Source organism: Taudactylus pleione, unplaced genomic scaffold (genome assembly GCF_031769625.1).
Source record: "Taudactylus pleione unplaced genomic scaffold, aTauple2 ptg000251l, whole genome shotgun sequence".
Taxonomy (NCBI): Eukaryota; Metazoa; Chordata; class Amphibia; order Anura; family Myobatrachidae; genus Taudactylus; species Taudactylus pleione.
In genome coordinates, this window is record NW_028284653.1 from 1,159,606 (window position 1) to 1,181,155 (window position 21,550).

Sequence of the window (21,550 nt, forward strand, 5' to 3'; positions counted from 1 at the left end):
TTGCTGTCCTTTCTAATGCTGGTGTATCTTAGCAGTCACCTGTTCCATTCCTGCTGTCCACTGCACTATTATATATATATGTGTCCTTATTATTAAAGTCTCTGCAATAGCCTGATTGTTTGCTATCTATATTTGAATTTGTATTTTACAACAAGGCCACTCTACCACAGCTGGGGTCCTATCACTATCTTTATGATAACAAAAAACAATGAAACAAATAAAAACATTTATAAGTTTGGTCAATTCATGCTATATAAATATCTTTGTGCTATCCATGCAACTGTATGATTCCGAGGTATAATAATGAACCATTCTTCTACTAACTGGCCATCACCCCAACTGAATTCCTGAATATAAGAGGCCCAACATTCCACTGAGACAAGTTAATTTGCTTTGTTGTGACTTAACTGTATGTAAAGCAGTGGTATCTAAACCTTTTCTACAAGAGTGCCAAAGCACCTTGTCCATGGTAACAGCAATTACCTGAGTGCTTTGCTCTGTATTACCAGAAATACAGGTAGGGGCTGCATTGAACCTACAGAGCGTGACTGTTAGAGAGGTCCTGTTCCTACTAGTAGTCTGTGATAAATGAGACCATTGTTACCAATACAGTTCATTGCTGTGCTTGGTTCCCTGTGCTTATACTGTGCTTATCAAGGCAATTTAAAAACAGTGCAGGTATATATATTATCTGAAACATTTTAAATAAATTGATTTGCTGTGATTTAATAAATGTGATTGAACATGTTATAATTTGTTACATATGAAGTGGCTATACATCTATAGGAAGCAGTTGCCTCCAGACAGCAATTGCGATCCGAGTGCAGCGTCCATAGACACAGCATTAGGTCACCCACATGACCATTGGTCGTGATGGCAGCAGCATCAACCAGTCTGAATAAACTTCATCTTGCTCAGGCTGGCAGCTTGCGAGGCCAGGAAATCTGTGTCCACTGACACAGGCCCTGGTTCTCCCCCAAAAAAGAGGGCGTCACGCCCCTGTTTCTGAGAACGCAACCGAGGCATGACCCCACTCCGCCCCTTAAACGCTACAGTACGTCAATCATGCTGTGGCTTTGGGGATTTGCAAGCAAGATCGCAGGACCTGAACTGCTCATGCTCAGTTTTCCAATAATCTGAAGACTGCGTGAGAATCTCAATACTGTCCAGAGCTGAATCAGGCCCTAAATGTAGTAAAAGTCCTAGAACTTTGTCAGCTATCTGTAAATTGTAGCTCTATATGATAAAGAATCACATACATAATCTACACCTATTATAATGGCTGGAATATAGTTTTGTTTTTTTTGTTTTTGGAATATGGATATAATTAGTGAAGGATAAATAATGGTTAATATAGAAGACAATGAGAGTGGCTGACTAATTAGCAATGAAAACATTATTTGAACTCAGATATGATTGATGTATTTATTATCAAATGAAAGAACAAATTGTGATGTTCCTGGTATTGCAGATATTACAGATAAAGGCTTCAGCAAGAAGTCCAATTACAGAGGCTCATATAGGGGACTGTGCGACTTGGGGCTAATATTGTCCTGTAATAAACCTTTATTGGTTATATTTAGAGCATGACAGAAAGACCTGTAACTAACAATGTCTGCATGGAAACAGCTCTTCAGGTTGCTGTATATTGTAGGTCGTATTCATGTTCTTTACTAACCATAAGCAGCAATTTCTGCTTAGGAATAAAATTTATATTTTCACAGTTATGGTGACTTTTATTAAATGGGTATAATCTGATTATAGCCTTATCTTCCAGTTTACATAGAGAGAACAAGCACCAGTGGATAAGAATAAAACATATTATTTGCTACTGTCCAACTGAATAGCATTAATACTTATTGTAGCTATTGTATAAAGCAAACATATATAGAATGTTTAAGTTTGTGTTTCTAACTTTCTAATGGTTTATTTTTAAGTAGAACAGTTTTGTGCTATTCACTGGCAATGGTGATTGTGGTAGCGATTACCTACACAATATACCATCGTGACATCACCTACGCAATACGCTATCACTGCTGGATGATGACAGTTAAAGTGTGGAATCCAGATGGCTTTTTGAACCTCCGACTCGGTGACATATTTATTAAGCCACCTGGGAGCATGTTTAGGCTATTTTTAGAACATGCTTAACGGATAAAGGTTAACATTCATATACACCTCAGAAAGGAAGGCTGTATAAATGTACAGGAACTGCTTACTCAATATGCAATCCAGACCAATCAAACAACTAAAGAAGTCCAGCACCGACTTAAGTTGGCCACACATCTAGCCAGGGGTGTAGCTAGACGGGTTCCGGACTTTAAATATTCAGTAAAAAGGTTGACCATGTCTAGATACACCAGATGTTAAACAGTCAATAGGTCAACTGGGGAAAAAAGGTTGACACGGACAAAATGTTGACACACTAAAGGTCAACATGTAATATGGTCGACAGGGTCAAAAGGTGGACACAAAAATGGTCGACACATGATTTTTTTTTGTTATTGTTTTAATGGTTAGGGTTAGGCACTTACGCCGACGCTTAGGCACTAGGAGGGCGGGTTAGGAACTTACCGGAAGCTTATGGTGGGTACACACTGGGCGATATTACTGAGCGACTGCACGATTACGACATCGTAGTCGTGCAATCGCTCAGTAATCGTGCACAAATCGCGCACTTTTATGTCAGAAACGACCAGCGATGCGCACTCCCGCTGGTCGTTTCCGACATTGTCCATCGCCTGAACATGCAGCACAATCTGACGACCTCGTCAGGTTGCTGCATGTTGGGGAATGGGGGAGAGAGCCCGGCGCTGAACGATATCGTTAATGATATTGTTCAGCGGCTGTGCTCAATGTCATGAACGACATTGAGCACAGCCTGCCGGGGACACACTATACGATATCGCTCAGGGAGCATATCGTGTAGTGTGTACGCACCTTTAGAGTTAGGCACTAGAAGGGATGGTTAGGGTCAGGCACCTACCCCTATGATTAGGGTTAGGCACCAGAAGGGAGGGTTAGGGTTAAATATCAAGGGGAGGGTTAGCGTTAGGGTGAAAATTAGGGCTAGAAAAAATAAATTTAAAAAATCATGTCGACCATTTTTTTGGTGTAGACCCTTTGACCCTGTCGACCATCTTGCGTGTCGATCTTTTGTCCCTGTCAATCTTTTGTCCCAGTCAACCTATTGACTGTCTAACATCTGGTGTATATCTAGACACTATCAACCTTTTTACTGTCTATCTGTTAATCCACACCCTAGCTAGACCTATGGGGGCCCTATAGCAACTAGTTGCTAAAATGTTAATGTTTGATTTTACCAGTTGGAACACTAGTCATTCCAGTGTAGAGGACATTTTCCTCCAAACTGAGCAATTCTGATGTCAGAAGTAGACTAACACTGTCCACCTACGTCTGTGTTCTAATAATAATAATAATAATAATAATAATAATAATAGCATTGATGGGGGGGTTCCACTATTTAAACAGCACTGCCGCTTTCAGCCAGGTGCTGGTTATTACAAAATCAGGGAGATAACTGATGTGGGGTTTCCCTGAAATCAGGGTACTCAGCTCTGGGCCTTGCCAGGCTGGACTGGTGGTACCATAGAGGAAGTACCTGCAGTGGTGGGGTCCCCCCAACATGGTTCCAAACAATCCGGACCAGTTGACACCAGGATGGCTTCCTCAGGAGAGTCGACCAACAGAAATCCATGCAGCCTCCTCCTTGGTGTAACCAGCGCTGTTGCCAATAGCACCTGAGCTCTCCACTATACCCTAGGACTGTAGGTATGGGTGTAATTAAGTTTAAAAAAAACTATAAGTCCCAGCATTGTCCATTTGCCATACAGACTGGACTTTCTGACAGTCCCCTGAAAAGTAAAGAATTCTCACAGGTTACTTCAGGTGAGAAATGCAATGTTAAAATACAGTATAGACAGAGGCGGTAAAAGAGAGGAGACTACTCCGTGCGGGCCCGCTCCTCTCTGTGCAGGTCTCCGTTAATATGGCGCCCACAACATTTTCCTGGTGTTTCTTCTGTTGCAACTTGGATGTTGGACTTCGGAGAGGTATTAAACATGTGTGCAGGTTGTGCCATGTGGCCCCTCTGGACCCAGGGGCCCATGTGCATAACACAACCTGCACCCATGCATGTTTGTGTCTCTATATGTGACCCTCCATGTATATGTGTGTGTATGTATATGTGACCCTCCATGTATATGTTAGTGACTCTCCATGTATATGTGTGTGTATGTATATGTGACTCTCCATGTATATGTGACCCTCCATGTATGTGTGTTTTGTTATAATTGAATATATTATTATACCAACTAATTTTTATTGAATTTATATTTGGGTTATGGTTTAGGTTTCTTTTCAGGTGCTCTTTCTAACCACTGCCATAGACATAGCTACAGTTGGTGAAATGGGTTCAGTTGCTACCCAGGGCAACTCCAGGCCCCAGCCCTCCCCTTGCACCCAGTTAAGATGCACCACACAGAGGGCCTGATTCAGAGATGTACGCTAATCAGTGGCGTAACAAGGGTGTATGGAGCCCAGGTCAAAATTAAAAATGGAGTCCCCCCCCTCCTATGTGCACACGCTGAAAATGGGCGTGGTCACTGAAAAATGGAGCGTGTCAACATGATACACACCCCTATCTCATCACTCTGGGAACATTCCTTTCCGGTACATATGCACCTTATTGCCCCGAGTATTAGTGCCCCTCTTGCAATTCCCACTGTAGTAGTGTCCCTTATGCAATGTCCCCAGTAGCCGTGTCCCATGTAGTAGTGTCCTTTATACAGTGCCCCCAGTAGTGCACCCTTATACTGTGCCCCCCTATGCAGTGCCCCTTATACATTCCCCCCTATGCAGTGCCCCCAGTAGTGGTCCCCCTTATGCAAGCCCCCAGTAGTGCCCCTTATACAGTACCTCCCAGTATGCAGTGCCCCCAGTAGTGGTCCCTCTTATGCAGGCCACCAGTAGTGGTCCCCCTAATGCAGGCCTTCAGTAGTGCCCCTTACACAGAGCCCCCAGTAGTGATCCCTCCTATGCTGTGTCCCCTATACAGTGCCCCCAGTAGTGTTCCGCCCTATGCTGTGCCCCTTATACAGTGCCTTCTGTAGTGCCCCGGCCAGTTCTGCATAACAGACAGACAGAAAACACTCTGAATCCCCGCTCCTGCCGTGCCTGCTGCTGTCTGCTCCTCCGTCTTCCCGCTCTGTACTATGGGAGAGACGTCATGACTTCTCTCCAATCACCCACTGCAGGAGCCGGAAGGCGGAGCTCATGAGTGAGCTTCAGCCCGGCTCTGGCAGTGGGTGCAGCAGCCAATGAGAGTCTGTCTGACTATCATTGGCTGCTGAAACACACACATCGCTGCCGGGTAGTGTGAGTGTACTACCCAGCGCCAGCGGCGGTGCTTGTGGAACTGTGTGGTGCAGACTGCACTCACTGCGGACTGCGCTACAGAGTTACTAGAGCGGGCCTGTACCGTGGCCGGCGGCACCCCGCCCCCATGCCACCGGTCCCACGGCGGCCCTGCCCTAGTTACGCCACTGACGCTAACTATTATGATGAATACTGTTGGTCGGTCAATCTTCTAAGAATTTGCAGGAGATAGAACTGCCTACTAATGAGTGAGCAGAGAGGAGACAGCATGACAACATGAAGTACTGGTGCCCGCACTGGGAATAGGTGACAGCATTGAGATTGGGGTTGAGAGCTGGAGACAGCGATGCATTTTGCAGGCAGCGCTGGGTGTTGGTGACAGTGCTGGGAGCTGGAGACAGCAGTGAGTTCTGCAGGCTGTGCTGGGTAGTTGCTGACGGCACTGGGAGTTGGTTAGATGTGTGGGGGCTACCTAGCTGATTGTTGAGGACAGGGGAAAGATTAGCAGGTCTGGACTTGGACATGGTTTGCGGACAAAAGGTTATTTTCAAAAATCGTGAACAAAGATTTTACACATACTTTCTATTGTGTTAGGTTTACAGATTAATTTAAGAGGCTGTGTGCAATTATATATTACACTTTGATAAACATTTATGTCCATATTTTCTAGCCCAACATTGGAAGGCTGGGTATTCCTCATGGTCCATCTGGAGAGAAGGTGGCAGTAGTAACGGTGGATGACTGTGATACCGCAGTAGCGGTAAGGTTTGGAAACCTTATCAAGAATTACACGTGTGCTGCTCAGGGAACACAGACTGGCTCCAAGAAGTAAGTTGTTTGTTGATATTGTTGGATTACTAACTTTATTCTTAACTCTATTTTAGTTGTAAAAGATATTTATATGGATACACGTAAACGTTTTCTATAGATGTAATTGCAGATATAGAGGCCAATGCACAGCTGCACGCTCTGTGGCCGAGCGCACACATCTAAGGATGATTCAGAGTATTACTCATCTCAGGCATATTTCCACTTGCAGATGAATGGGCGTAACTTGACGGCACCGGGGCATTCACATATAGGCATTGTTTAGTGAGGGCGTATAGGTGGAATTTCGGGCTTTGCCGAGATTTCAGATGAATCTCTGGTACCAGAATAGGGCTGGTGCAAGTGTGTGCTAATAATGATGAGGGCTATTTGGCAATACACAGACTAAAGCTGGGTACACACTGCCAGATATATTGGCCGATCAATTGATCGGCCAATATATCTGCTGCCCATCGGCCATGGTTGTTCAATGTGTAAAAACATCCATCATCTGCAGATATATCTGTTTAGTGTGTACCCAGCATGCCCTGCTTATTTTGCCATTGTGAAAATGTTGAATTGAGCACCCTTCAATTGTGACAGTGGTCAGAGTGTGTTTACACATCAAAAATATCTTTAATTTTAAAATTATTCTTAAATGGCCTTAAGGTGGACCCTCCTCTTTATATTCAGCATCATTTTGCACGCACATTTCTACAACAAAAAGTAATGCAATACTGACAGGTGCCGAGCTTTCCTGTATATTTTTAGTACGACATGTGCTCTGTATTTTTACAAATGACTCTGACACTTTTTAGTAGAGTAGTAGAAGGAGTGAAGGTGGTAAAGTCTGTAAATCGCCCTGCCCTGCATGTAATGTATAACTATTATATTTCTAGATCACTTGATTTAACTGGACCACTATTGCTAGGAGGTGTTCCTGACCTACCCGAGGATTTCCCTGTACAGAACAGACAGTTCATTGGCTGTATGAGGAATTTAACCATTGACAGTAAACCTGTAGACATGGCTAGTTTTATAGCCAACAATGGCACTTTAGCAGGTACTTTATACTTGACGCTCCATGTGTACATTCGTTTTATTTTGTAGCGTTTAACAGTTTTATTAAAAAAGAAGATTTTGTAATCATGTCTATTACAATAGAATGAAAGTTTGATATATGATTTTTACATTAGTGTGTACCCACAATTTTCCTTTGTTAGTTTGCCAGAAATGTCTCATCACTATGCTGTGCTGTTGTGGACCTTCTCCTTCCACCACATAGCTGTGTGTTTTCCTGCTTTCCTCTGCTTCCTGCTTCTCACATGACACTTGTGGGAAGCAGAGGAGCTGTGCCCAGTACTAGGTGGGCTCAGCCAATGCCAGATGAGCTTGTATACCCCTACACTATCAGCCCCAATGTCTCCCTAAATATGTAAAAGTACAAACATTTCATAATTATTTGAGGAAAATAGCAAATATAATTTGTATCATTTTATGGCTGACTGTGTAGCCAGCTGGGTGGCTGGCCATCATCATACTTTGCTAATGGGCTTGTTTTTGTGTGGAGACCTGGGGCTGTAGTCCCATCCGCCACATTGTTAATCTGACCATGTGTGCTATAAGGGGCAGTTGCCTAGGGCAAACTAATGTGTTGGACCGAAGGTAACAACCTATCTTTGGGATAACTTTTGTGCACTCATGTTAATATATTTTTTTTTTTTTCTGTTTCACAGGTTGTTCTGCAAAGAAAAATTTCTGTGATACCAGTTCCTGTCAGAATGGAGGAACCTGTGTTAATAAATGGAACACATACTATTGTGATTGTCCACTACATTTTGGTGGGAAAAACTGTGAGCAAGGTATGTACTGTACTAATGGTTATTTTACAAACCATATAGCATATACCAGTCACTATTTTAATGTCGAAACCTGCAACCTTTCAATTTACTAGAAGTCAGTGACATCACTGAGGCACTGCCTGGCTAATATTCCTCATGCCAGTCTTATACTGTATTCATGGAGTACTGGTTCCTAGTGAATGACAGGTGGCATGTATACTAGTTCAGTCTGTAACATTCTTATTTATTTTATTTTTTTTAACAGAAAATAGCAGCTTGTTTTGAACATACTGTACATTATGTGATCATTGCTTTCTGTTACCTATTAGACAATAATTTCTGCTAAATTACAAAAGATTTCCTATTTTGAGTACTGAATACATCAGCTTATTTGATCTCTTGGGGCAACAGGAAAAAAATGAAGCATAGAGTTTAAATTGAGCATTTTATTATATGGGACAATGCTCCATAATAAAAAGAATATACTTTTTCCAGTAATGCCATTTCCACAACGTTTCCAAGGAGAGGGAATTGTCATATGGACGGAGATGGATATTACGGTGTCTGTGCCATGGTTTATTGGGCTGATGTTTAGAACACGTCAATCTAGGGCCATACTGTTGCAGGCTAATGCTGGATCTTCATCAAGGGTTAATATCCAGGTAAGTACCTAAATATTTCCATATACAACAGTGCTTAGCAATACATCTGTAGACAACGCAAAAGACAAAGAACTCCATTTCCAGCTCTGGGCACTGGAACAACATCAGCATTACTGCTAATACCGGTGGATTACTGCTCACTGACAATCCTGTCTAGCTCAAGATCTCTGTTTTGACATAATGATTTTTGTACATGTACACAAACCACAAAATCACAAACTATAATAACCTGTGTCATTAGACGGGTATATAGTACTGTAAGAGATCCAATGACTGCAATATTTCATAGTCTGTTATAAAAGCATTTGTTACTGCAATGATTGATTAAGGGGAAGTTCAGCCAGGACACAACCGTATTTACTACAATGTGTGCTAAGGGACAACTAAACCTTAAAGTGTGTGTGTATGTATGTGTATATACATGGACAAAAGTCCAGGAATTATGATGTTCGTCCATGTAAGATGACGTTTTGCCTCTTTCTGAGTTCCGTTTTTTTGGAGGGAAAAATCCGAACTCCACGTGCAAACTCGAACCTATCCGAGCCTGCACATCCCTAATATATATATATATTATCCTCTGGAGCTCTTATAAAAAGTAAGGCGACCTCTGAAACCACGTCCCAAATCTTTCAGACAATTAATGAGAACTTATACAGGATGAAAAGCAAGCAGAGCATGTTGTTTATTCTTACTGTGACATCGCTGGTCCTGCCCTTGTGTATGAATCCACCAACCTGCAGTACAAATCACCTCTCTTAAGACGACCATAGAATGCACAATTGTGCAGACGATCAAAAGAAGTGGACAGGAGCCGGAGAGACATGAAGATAATCTCTGTGCCTCCATACACTGCAACATACTGTATATGGAAGCAATCTTCACTTCACAGCATAGAAGCTGCTGAGTGACAGTCAGAGCAATAGGACAGGTTTGATAATCAAGTCAAACTAGATCAGTTTTTTTAGCCATTTTCATGCTGTGAACAATGGGCCTGATTCAGAGCCGGACGCTATTTGCGCTCGCTCGTTCAGAAAAAAGGGGTGGCTATTCAAATGAACCGTTCGCTCTTTGCGGTCTGTTCACGCCTCTAGGTCTGAACGAGCGAACAAAACTTGCGGTCGTTTTTTGGAAAACTACGCCCCCTGGCCGCTCGCATCCTACGTCATGTCCGCTATTTATTAGATTAATCGAGCGTATGAACTGCTCGCTATTCTTGTGGTTGGTTTTTCCTACCACAATCTTGCGAGCAGTTCTGACTATAAAATAACCCAGTGACGTGGTCAATGACGCTGCTGTATTAATTATGCACACCCATAAAACACCCGTTTTGACCTTTAAGCACGCCTGCGTTCGGATCTCCACTCCCCGTTTTCAAGCACCTTCCCCCGTTACCACCCACATACACCTCCTCCTGTCACTCAAAATAGCAGGCATTCGCTATTTAGCGAACAAACGATTTTCGGCCGCACTGACTGGTTCGCGCATGCGTATTACGATCCGTACGCATGCGCAGTTGTGCAAACATCGCTCGGAACGAAGGAACGGCCGCTTACGAGCGGCTCTGAAACAGGCCCAATGATCCTTCATGTCCTTATACAGAACGATAATCATTCAGAGCTGTCCTGTAATCGATCAATCTGAACGATTATCGTTCAGTGCATGGGCCAGCATTAGGATTTGAAAGTTGTTAGCCAATCTCACAAGTTCTGGATCTGCAGTGCTGCAGTAGACTGAAGAACCACTTTAAGTGCTTTCTCTGATGGACAGGACAGACCAAATGCTGGGCACATCAAATATAATATCTTGCAGTAACTTCAAGGATATTATCTAAGTCATTATTACACGTGCTTCTATATTGTATCATTTCTGAAAAGTGGATGCAGTTTCTCTTTAAAAAGGGCTTCAGTATGTGACAGTGTAATGTGACTTAATCAGATGCTGTACTGTAGCCAGCCAATTGTCATGACATTCAACATTAATTGTCAGTGTCCTAATCACTGCTTCTACTTTTCCCACGTGAGCAGCGTTATATGTATTTAAATCATGTTGTGGTTTCAGTATAGCTGTCTATGTAACTTAAGGCTAAATTCAGCTGTCTGGCTGGTTAAATGCAAAATCTGTGTAAAGTAGTGCAATATTTTACCCACTTGCCAGGTATACCTCATTTGGTTCCTCTTTACTTCTACAATGTCTCTGTTTTGTGTGATCTATAGATCTGTGTGTATAAACTTTTCAAGCGGCTCCTAAAGCTATAATAATATAAATATAATAACATCAACCTTTGAATTATTTACTTGTTTTAGCACCGTGTGCTCTTTTTAGCGGTGTATGACCTGTGCTTTATTACCACTCCTATTTGAGGGTCTGCCAAGCAACGAGAATGTGGTAAACAAAATCCTAGGTGTTCCTCTGGCTATCTGAAATATTAGCAGGAATGCAGCTATACTATAATCACACAATCAGGAAAGGCTGTCACTCTTGGAATCTAAACAGTTGTATTTTAAACCAAATCTCAACCGAATTTTAGCTTCAAATAAAAACATTATTAACCTTGAACATGAGAGATTTTCCATTTTTTGGGTTTGATAACTACTGTACTTTCATGAGAGGATGCACACATATGGGGCCTGATTCAGACCCGGACGCTATTTGCGGACGCTCGTTCTTAAAAATGGGCGGGATATTTAAATTGAGCGCTCGCTCTTTGCGGTGTGTTGACGTCTCTATGTCTGAGCGAGCATTCGAAAAATGTGCTCGCTATTTTGTAAAGACGCCCCTTTGCTGTTCGCATTACACGTCATCTCCGGTATTTATTAGATTAATCGGGAACATCAAAAGGCATCTGAACTGCTCGCAGTGCTTGTGGTAGGATTTTCTTCCCGCTATCACTGCGAGCAGTTCAGGATAAAAGACAACCAAGTGACGTGGTCGATGACACTCCTTTACTAATTATGCACTCCCATTAAACGCCCTTTTGACCATTAGGCATGCCTGCGTTCGGATCTCCACTCCCCCGTTTTCAAGCACCTTCCCCTGTTACCATCCACAAACGGTACATTCTGTCACTCAAATTAGCAGCCCCTCGCTGTTTTATGAGCGCACGATTTCCAACCGCAATGACTGGTTTGCGCATGCGCATTACGACCCATACGCATATGCAGTTGTGCGAACATCGCTCAGAGCAAACGAGCTGCCGCTTACGAGCGGCTCTGAATCAGGCCCATGGTGTGGAGATGTGTTTTATCAGCAAACAGGGAAGGTGATGTACAGCTCAGTGACTCTGATATCACACCTCTCTAGAGGGAACACTATATATGTACCCTGTTCATAAATATATATATATATATATATATATATATATATTTATATATGTGTGTGTATAGTATATATATTTATTTGTACACTGAAGTGCCAAAAGTCATGGGATAGAAGCCTAGTATCGTGTAGGACCCCCTCTGGCCCGATGAAGTGCAGCAACTCGACGTGTCAGCAATTCCACAAGTATACGGAAGTCCTCTAGAGAGCTGTTGATAATGCCGTCTGAATACTTTCTCACAGCTCCCTGATATTTGTAGGTGCAGGTTCTTGGGTGCGACTGGACCTCTCCACCACGTCCCATAAATGCTTGATTGATTTCATGTTGGGCGAACGTTGTAGCCACACCGTTCATCGAATCACTCCAGAATGCTCCTCAAACCAATTCTGGACAGCTTGGGACCGGTGACATGGTGCATTATCCTGCTGGAATATTCCATTGTTGTGGGGGTACATGAAGTCCATGAAGGGCTGCAAATGGTCATTAAGCAATGCAATGTAGCAATGACTTGATCAGGCGGACCAGCGGACCCAACCCATGCCACGTGAACACACATCACACCATTATGGAGAGACCACCAGCCTGCACGGTGCCTTGTTGACAACTGGGGTCAATGGCCTCATGGGGTCTGTGCCACACCAAACCCTACAATCAGCCCAAAACATCTGGAACCATGACTCATCGGACCACGCCACGTTGCCAGACCTCCAGGGTCCAATTAGTGAAGTCACGAGAAATGGCTAAGTGCTTTGTCCGGTATCATAGTGTCAACAGTGGCACGCTAGTGGGTCTTTGCTTCCATATCCATATGGAAACTACTGTAACAAACACTGCACTAACCTGCTGGATACACTTGTGGGTACCTCCTGCATTGTATGTGATTTGAGCCAGTGTCTCTTTTCTGTTACCACAGACAATTTTGGCCAGATGCCGCTGGTCACAACCGGGGTCGGCCACTGTGCTGTCCACTGTGGGTGGTATCGCCTTCCATGAGGTATTCCCGGTACACACGTGACACCGTAGATCGAGGAATCTTGAATGTCCACACAACTTCGGAAATGTCCCATCCGTCTGGCACCCACTATCCTGCCCCATTCAGTCATTTATATAGCCTTGCCATAAGCAGCCTAGATAGTGTTCAAATTGACTCACGAGATGTCAGATTACAAGGTCTGTGCATTTCCAAAACGTCACAGTACGGCGACACCACCTACCATTATCTTTGCTCTTTGCATACTGCTATCCCATGACTTTTGGCACTTCAGTGTATGTATGTATGTAATTTATTATTAGGCATGGCTCATTGTCCAACTGTAAGTGACAAGTAGGACATCATTGAGGCAAGACAAAGGGCCTGATTCAGACCCACTCGCGAGCGGCTGTCCGAGGGAGATCCGTCGTGCGCATGCGCGAGACGCGACGAGCGAAGGACTTTCCTTCGCTCGTAGTGTCTGATCAAAGGGGGCGTGCTGTCGATGTTGATTGACAGCACGCCCCCTTTGGTGGGCATGCCGGGGGCGTGCCTGCCAGACGGAGGCGTTCCCAAGGGAACGCCTACCGTCAGAAGCCGGCCCCACTGACATCACTAGTGATGTCAGTGGGAGTGATTTTGGCTCTGATAGAGCCAAAATCACTCCTGGCCTTGCGGTTGAGAAACTCAACCGCAGGCTTCTGCTCGCAGTGGCGATGGTCATCCTGCACGCTCGTATATGCTGTGGGTGGTGACCCACAGCTATACGAGCGTCCAGGAGGACGCTCCATATTTATGGAGGTGGGCCCTGATTCAGAGCAAGCGCTCTGGTCAGAGCGTCCGGCTCTGAATCAGGGCCAAGGTCCAGACAGGATTAGAAAGAAAAGAGAGACCCCCCCCCCCCCATAAATTTGCTTTTAGCTTGCACAGAGTGATAACTTTAATATCACAGTATGTCTAGCATATTGCCTAGAGCCATAATGAAGAGTTTGTTAAACATGATTTAAATGGTTATTTAAACAGATCTTAAATGGTTACGTTGAATTTGAAGTATACAACGGTGTTACTCGTATAGCTGTAATGAAGATTGACCAGATTCGAGTCAGTGACGGTGAGTGGCATCACCTGCTCATAGAACTGAAAAGTGCCAAGGATGGGAAGGACATCAAGTATCTGGCTCTCATGTATCTGGACTATGGAATATATCAGGTAATAGTTCCATATACGGCTTTTTGTGTACCCATGTAAGAATCATAGTCTACTTCAAGTTGGGAACATTTGAAAATGTCTTGATTCTGCTGTCTCGGCGGATGACTTGCTCACATCCGTTTCCCTCTATGTTGTGATAGAACTCTGTGGAAATAGGCAATGATCTCCCGGGGTTGAAGCTGAAGACCATCTTTGTTGGTGGTGTGTCTGACTCAGAAGGCACAGAAGGCTTTGTAACTCAAGGTTTTAATGGCTGCATGAAGGTAAGTACTGTATTTAGTACTCGGGCATCCCAAATGAATGTGTATTTAGATCCTTGAGATGTCTACTTAGCAGTTCTCCAAATGGCCCTTTACTGAACATTTTGCTTTACGATGTTTGTGCACCTTACATGGCAGAATTTGTCAAATAATAAGAGATGAATGAATCCCGTGAAACTGCTGCATCCACCTCTCCTACCTTTAGTAAATAATTAGTTAATAAGCAAAGGACATTACTTGCAGTATTTTCAGACTGGTTTTCTTATATTGAGTAGTAAATATAATGTATTTTTTTATTTTTGTTTGTGATGTGCTTAACATTATTAGTTGAATGTAGTTATCCAAAATATACACTTTTATCTCAATATTATATAGGGAGTGAGAATGGGAGAAACGTCAACCAACATAGCAACACTCAACATGAACAAAGCAAAGGTAATCAATGTGGAAAGTGGTTGTGAAGTGGACAATCCTTGTGACTCAAACCCGTGCCCCTACAACAGTGACTGCAGTGACGACTGGAACAGTTTTTCTTGTAATTGTGAACCAGGTAAAAAATGCCATTTCATCTCAAATATTAGTGTTTCAACTTCCATAGATGTTATAGTTGTGGTATAAAAATACAGAATATATTTAATTTGCACATTTGGATTCCCATAATGTTGGTGGATTCCTTAATATTGAAACAGCCATACTTAATGCTCTTGTGGAGATTGATCAGCATAACTAATAAATAAATGTGAGATTAAAGGTGCGTACACACGTAACAATTTTGTGAACGATTTAACTAACGATGTCGTTATCATTCAATCGTTCAAAAATTCGTTCAGTTTCTGAGTTATAACAATGAACGAAAATTGTTCAACCGCGCTCCCGTTTGTAGTTCATTTTAGACTGACTAACATACTGATTTTCATTAAGGGAAGGAACATTTTTCGTTCATCGTTGTAAAAATCGTTCATTACACTTCAAAAAATCGTTCACTCTTCAAGGTAAAATCTGACAGATAGTCGTTGGTTACAAAATCGTTACGTGTGTGTGCACCTTTAGTCATCATTTCATGATTGCATGAGACATGATTGCTGTAATCAGTAGGAATTAGTCACACATTTCCTTTTGTTAGTGCACACTGACTACACCAAATGAATGAAGATATGCGCTTGGCTTGGCTTGGTTATCATAGGTTACAGCACATTTGTGCCATTAACACCGTGCTGATATATACAGATATGCCCAGTTACATCTTTGCAGCTTCCGCGGCATATCGCGCCACACATGTCCGCGAATGGTTACGTGTGCTACGCTTGCACCCATGACACCATAGGATTGCATGGTACGATCGCAGTGCTCGCCATAGCGTACTGTAGTGTATGCAGCAGCGGGTAATAGCATGGGGTGGTGCGTGCGCACATTTGTAGTGCTATCAGCAATGATGTAACTGGATGCATCTGTATGTCCTCTAGTGAGGGTGGGCAGTATACTGTAATAGGTCTAATTATCTACTCTCATAGCCTTCAAGACATGTTTCCATATTCCGAATTGGGAAACAAACAGAGTAATTCTCATAGCATTCACAAATCTGAATGATTGATAGTCACTACCTATGGCTATAAAACCAACAAAACACATGTGATGGTAATGAGGGATATCTATTTATTGATTGAGTTATTTGAAAGGTGTCCATGTCTGATATGGCATTAGCCTAGCAGCATGTGTAACTGAATCCCCTTTTTTCCTCCAGGGTTCTTTGGGAGAGACTGTGTAGATGTGTGCAGCCTGAACCCCTGTGAGCATGTTTCTGCTTGTGCTCGAAAGCCAAGCTCCTCTCATGGTTACACGTGTGAATGTGGAGCAAGTTACAGCGGGCAATACTGTGAGAACAAGTAAGGGACATAGATTATGTGTGTCTTTTCTGAGACTAGCAACTTTTCTGATTGGACAATTATTCTGCTTGTCTACTGCAATATCACCCAATTTGTCCTATACTGATCTAATTGTACTGTTTTTGACAGTTAGACTGACTTTTGTTTTCTTCATTTAGAATTAATTTGCCCTGTCCTAGAGGCTGGTGGGGCAACCCAAACTGTGGGCCATGTAATTGTGAAGTAGATAAAGGTTTTGACCCTGATTGCAATAAGACCAATGGAGAATGTCGGTGTAAGGTAAGTTCTTGTTTCAATCTCTGACAGTGCACTGTATACTTTAAAAATCAACATAATTAAAAACATTTTTGTGACCTTATAAAAAACATGTAGTTAATTACACCAGTCACACACTGCTGTCCATTGTTTTTTATATTTATTTGTGTGTATGTATGTATGTATATATATATATATATATATATATATATATATAATGTGTGAATATATATATATATATATATATATATGTATGTGTAAATAAATACATATATATATATATATATATATATTATTTATTTATTTTTTTTATTGGTTTTTGTACAAATCATAATACATTCCAGAGAAATGTCAAATGTTTTCATGTATCATATAAATACTTAGCATACAAAAACAATTGTAACAGAGTGATCGTCTTATAACGAAATGTAAAAAAAATTAATAAATATAAAAATCTCAGTCCAGCTAGAGCTCATGTTCTATTTAGACATAGATGTATAGACATCACAGTATAAATGATTTGAATTTACTAATTTGAGCAATTTGAAGCATATGGCAATAAAAAAAACTAAACACTAAAAAAAACTAAAACTAAAAACAAACAGGGAATAGACGACAGACAACGGGAAGAACAATAGGGTAGGGAGGGGGTTTCTTCAGGTCGTAGATATATCATTCAGATATTACTACTGTCAAATGGTGTACCTTTTACATATATATATTTTAAGGTCATATTAAAAAGTAATGGATGTACCTAAGAGAGCTCAGAGCCACAGACCTGACATGTGAGTTAGTATTAGGACAGGTGCAACAACATGTCATGAACCTCTGACAAATAGTTACATTTATATATCCTACATTACTGTAAGGCACATCTTTGGATTGAAAATCTATATTAAAGCACAGATGGCCTATAGGCTCGAACCTATTATTTGTTGATGGAACAACATATAAGATCTATCTATCTATATATCTATCTATCTATCTATCTATCTATCTATCTATCTATCTATCTATCTTATAGATGTTTTAATTGCTTTACAGCTGTTTGTTTATCCATTTCCAGGATAATTACTATAGGCCACAAGCCAGTGACACTTGCTACCCGTGTGACTGCTTCCCATCTGGAGCATTTGAGCGTGGCTGTGACATGGAGACAGGACAGTGCCCATGCAAACCTGGAGTCATTGGACGGCAGTGTAACCGCTGTGACAACCCTTTTGCTGAGGTTACTAATGAAGGCTGTGAAGGTATTGACCTGAAATGTTATCAGAATGGACCCTATGTACTAAAACAGATGGACTAGAGGCAAAAAGCAGAGGTCGGCGAAAAGCGCGAAACATTTTTCATGTTTGGATGCAATGTTTCCACCATGCGCGACCCCACTCATCTCACTATTCATTCCAAAACAGGGGAAAGCGCGGATAGGCGAATGTAATAACGAAACTAGCGAAAAGGACGGCATATTTTGGAGAATTCAGTCTGTACCCTAAAAAAAGCCTCACTGACCCTTGGTATAAATCTAGAAGAGTATTATTAGCCCTAATAAAAGTATTTAGTGAACTTAAAATGAGTCAAAGGGCTGTTATATGCATGTTTGCATAAGTGTGAAAAAAGATATATAAAGCAATGGTTTTTGTGAAAAATAAGTACTGCAGATATATTTGGGGCACATGTAAATGGGTATTAGTATATTTTGGTGTCTCTAAAGTGAAGATTTAAAAAAAATATAAAAAAATACACCTGCTGCAGCCTCATGTAATCTTAGAAACACCTGGCACAACCTTATAGCCCCCCAAAATACCAGGCCCCCTACTTTTTTACCCATTTCCCAACACTTTTTACATTTTCGCTTCAAAATGACAAGTCATTTTTTGGGTGTTTTTTGTAAGGGTTTTTTTTTGGCCTTATTAGTCATTGGGGGGTTGTCCAAAGGGTTCTGAATCAAGTCCCCACATTTGTACCCCAAAATAGAGATTTGCACCTGCATTTCGCCTGCCTCTGGGTGGAGAAACTTATTTGCTTGTTTTTGCCTATAGAGTTTTTGCACAGGCGAAAACTTTCTGGAATTGAATAGGGCGGAAAGCCAAAAACAGGCGAAAAGTGCAAATCGGTGAAAACTTTTCGCAGATAGCGACTTTTTGCCTCTAATTGAATTCTTTCCTTAGGCTGAACCATCAACGGCGCACCACAGTGCTTCAGTTCCTCTTGGTCGTTGTAACTTATTTTACTCTGTCATTTTTAGTATCTTCTGTTTTCACTGTGACAGCATATCTGACAGCTATGGTTCTGATATTTTAATGCCATTACCAGCTTCCCATCCCCTTCAATTACTCCTTGGGATGTCATCCTTGTTTCCATGTGATGGTGCCACTTGGAGCAATTGGTGGCATCTGAAGCCTCTCTGAAGAGTAGTTCTGAGCCTGACTTAACTTGCTGGCTGAGTAATAGGAATATAGCTGTTGCTCTTCCTCTTCATAGTATCCCTGTCATAGGCAAATGCAGGGGGGGGTTCCGGATGCCTGGAAACTCCCTCCCCAGCCCATAAACCAGTGGTTCCCAAACTGTGCGCCGTGGCACCCTTGGGTGCCTCGGGACACTTGCAGGGTTGCCTCAGGTTGGGGGTCCAGCACCAAATCAAATTAATTATGGTCAATGTAATGTAAATATGTGGACAAACAGAAGCGCAAACCTGTCCACAACCACATAACTGAACCTAAGGATGACAGGTCAGCACAATTTACTTTTTTTCTGAATTTCTCAATAACAAACTTTTGGCTTAGGGGTGTCGTGAAAACAATGCTGATACTCTAGGGCACCTTGATTCAAAAAAGTTTGGGAACCCCTGCAATAACCACAATAGAAATTGTAATATAATAGAATTTTACTAGTGCTGCATGTTCTTCTCAGTATCACAAATGAAATAAATAGCACCCCCTGTTGATCTTTTAACATGTGTCAGCCAGTATTAAATACACCTCTGCACCAACTAGGAGATCTGGAAAACATGCACTGTTAGGGGAGCAATGCGATAGACCATCAATAGGGTTAATTATTAAGGGATGCAATCGGGAAGCCGGCTGACATTATACCGACAGCCGGCTTCCCGACTGTCATATCCCGGCGAGGGTGAAATGTCCGGCGTCTAGATGTAGACGCCGCTCATTTCACCGACGCCGAGAGACCGGCGCCTGGCATCCCGATCGAAGGGATGCCGGGCGTCGCGAGCGGACAGCCGTGGGGAGGGGGAGGGTTAGGTTTGGGGCTCCCGGGGGGGACTTAGGGTTAGGCACCCCCTGGGAGATTAGGGTTAGGCTAGGGGAGGGAAGGTTAGGGGTAGGCACCCCCGTGGGGAGGTTAGGGTTAGGCACCCTCCCGGGGGACTTAGGTTTAGGCAGCGGGGGAGGGGGGGCTTTAGGTTTAGGCACTTAGAGGGGGGATTAGGGTTAGGCACTGGGGGGGGAGGTTAGGGTTAGGCACCCTAAATGAGGGTTAGGGGGGTAGGTCAGGTTAGTTCATACTTACCTGGGGACGATCGGGATTTCCAGCGCTGTCGGGCTACCGCTGCCGGGATCTGTTCTTCTGTCGGCCTGACGTTGCCGGGAATCGAACTGCCGGCCATGCGGCCAGCGGTATTACATACTGATTCCATTATTAATACTGTATAATACACTATTTAGTGCATAAGAAGACCATTATGTACATCTATGCCCAGGGCAGTTCTAGGTTCTACTACTGCACCCCCGGACTTGCTCCAATGCTCTGGAATTGTGCCCACATCTGAAATTAATACATTTAGCTCAGGCAGGATGGCCCTACTGCCACATTTAATGTTTACTGTGACCCCTGGTCCTGGGATATGCTGGAATTATGACGCACATTACACTTTGTATGACACATATTACAGATGGCTAAGTGCTAATTATGCCCTCTTCATGGACTGGCCACACTCACTCTAAAATCAAGTGTTTGGAAACCCCCCTCTAAAAATCCTGCGTTTGTTGTTATTAGGGCATTATAATCACTCCTGTGCTTTCTATTCTGTCTCCTGCGAGTCCCACCTGCAGATAGTGTTTGAGACATTCAGTAACTGCCCTGTTTGGTGACCAGCTTAATGGGGATAAGCCTAAGTCTAGCTATTCATCTAAGATGTATATTTACATTTGTCTGGTAAATTTGTTAACAATTACAGATTTTGTTTTCCCTTTATACATATATGGGGATGTATTTACAAGAGGAGGGTCTGTAGATGCTGATGCTGTATATGTACACAAATTTTCCATAGAGATGCCCTCTACACCTCTGCCAAAATATGAGAGAAGAGGAAACCATGAAACGCGTGTTTCCATGACCAGCGTTCCTGCTAAATCACTGGAAACCTCTGCTTTTTATGTTGTTTTTAAAACCTTTTTGGCACAGCATGAATCAGTAGTGAACAGCTGCAGACATTTTTATTATTCTTGGCTCGTGAACTATATTAGGTTACAAGAACCTAAATGTTTTTGTACAGTAAAAGACAGTATATCTAACTCTGTGTTCTCTTTCCACCATTGTTGTTCTGTATAATTACACTTCTTACATTTTAGTATGGAACCCATGGCTATTATTACTCCAATCTGTTGCCATTTACCTGTTCATTGTTTTGTTTCATAATAAGTGAGTTATCAATTATTCAGTCAGTTTATTCTGTCGGTAAATCACAAGTAACACCATGAACGCTTCTCTTTTTTTTTTTTTTTTTTCACTTTATCGCAGTGATTTATAATGCATGTCCCAAAGCATTTGAAGCTGGAATCTGGTGGCCACAGACCAAGTTTGGTCAGCCAGCTGCTGTTCCATGCCCCAAGGGATCTGTGGGTAAGTGGAGCAATGAAACCTTATCTGCAAGTAGCATACATTAATATTGAAACACCTTGAAGGACTTATAAAATATGTACACACAGCAAACAG

General features: G+C 42.4%; 1 protein-coding gene across 2 annotated transcripts in view; it reads left to right on the plus strand.

Moving 5' to 3' along the window:
• The window catches only part of CELSR1 (cadherin EGF LAG seven-pass G-type receptor 1), a 174,621-nt gene that overhangs the window by 110,102 nt on the left and 42,969 nt on the right, over window positions 1-21,550 (plus strand). For both annotated transcript variants that reach the window (XM_088480162.1, XM_088480163.1), the window contains exons 6-16: window positions 6,068-6,225; window positions 7,104-7,267; window positions 7,941-8,066; window positions 8,541-8,707; window positions 14,017-14,202; window positions 14,343-14,465; window positions 14,838-15,012; window positions 16,204-16,345; window positions 16,504-16,624; window positions 17,667-17,850; window positions 21,356-21,457. In XM_088480162.1, the coding sequence (XP_088336288.1) occupies window positions 6,068-6,225; window positions 7,104-7,267; window positions 7,941-8,066; window positions 8,541-8,707; window positions 14,017-14,202; window positions 14,343-14,465; window positions 14,838-15,012; window positions 16,204-16,345; window positions 16,504-16,624; window positions 17,667-17,850; window positions 21,356-21,457 (1,648 nt within the window). The remainder of the gene's footprint in view (window positions 1-6,067; window positions 6,226-7,103; window positions 7,268-7,940; window positions 8,067-8,540; window positions 8,708-14,016; window positions 14,203-14,342; window positions 14,466-14,837; window positions 15,013-16,203; window positions 16,346-16,503; window positions 16,625-17,666; window positions 17,851-21,355; window positions 21,458-21,550) is intronic.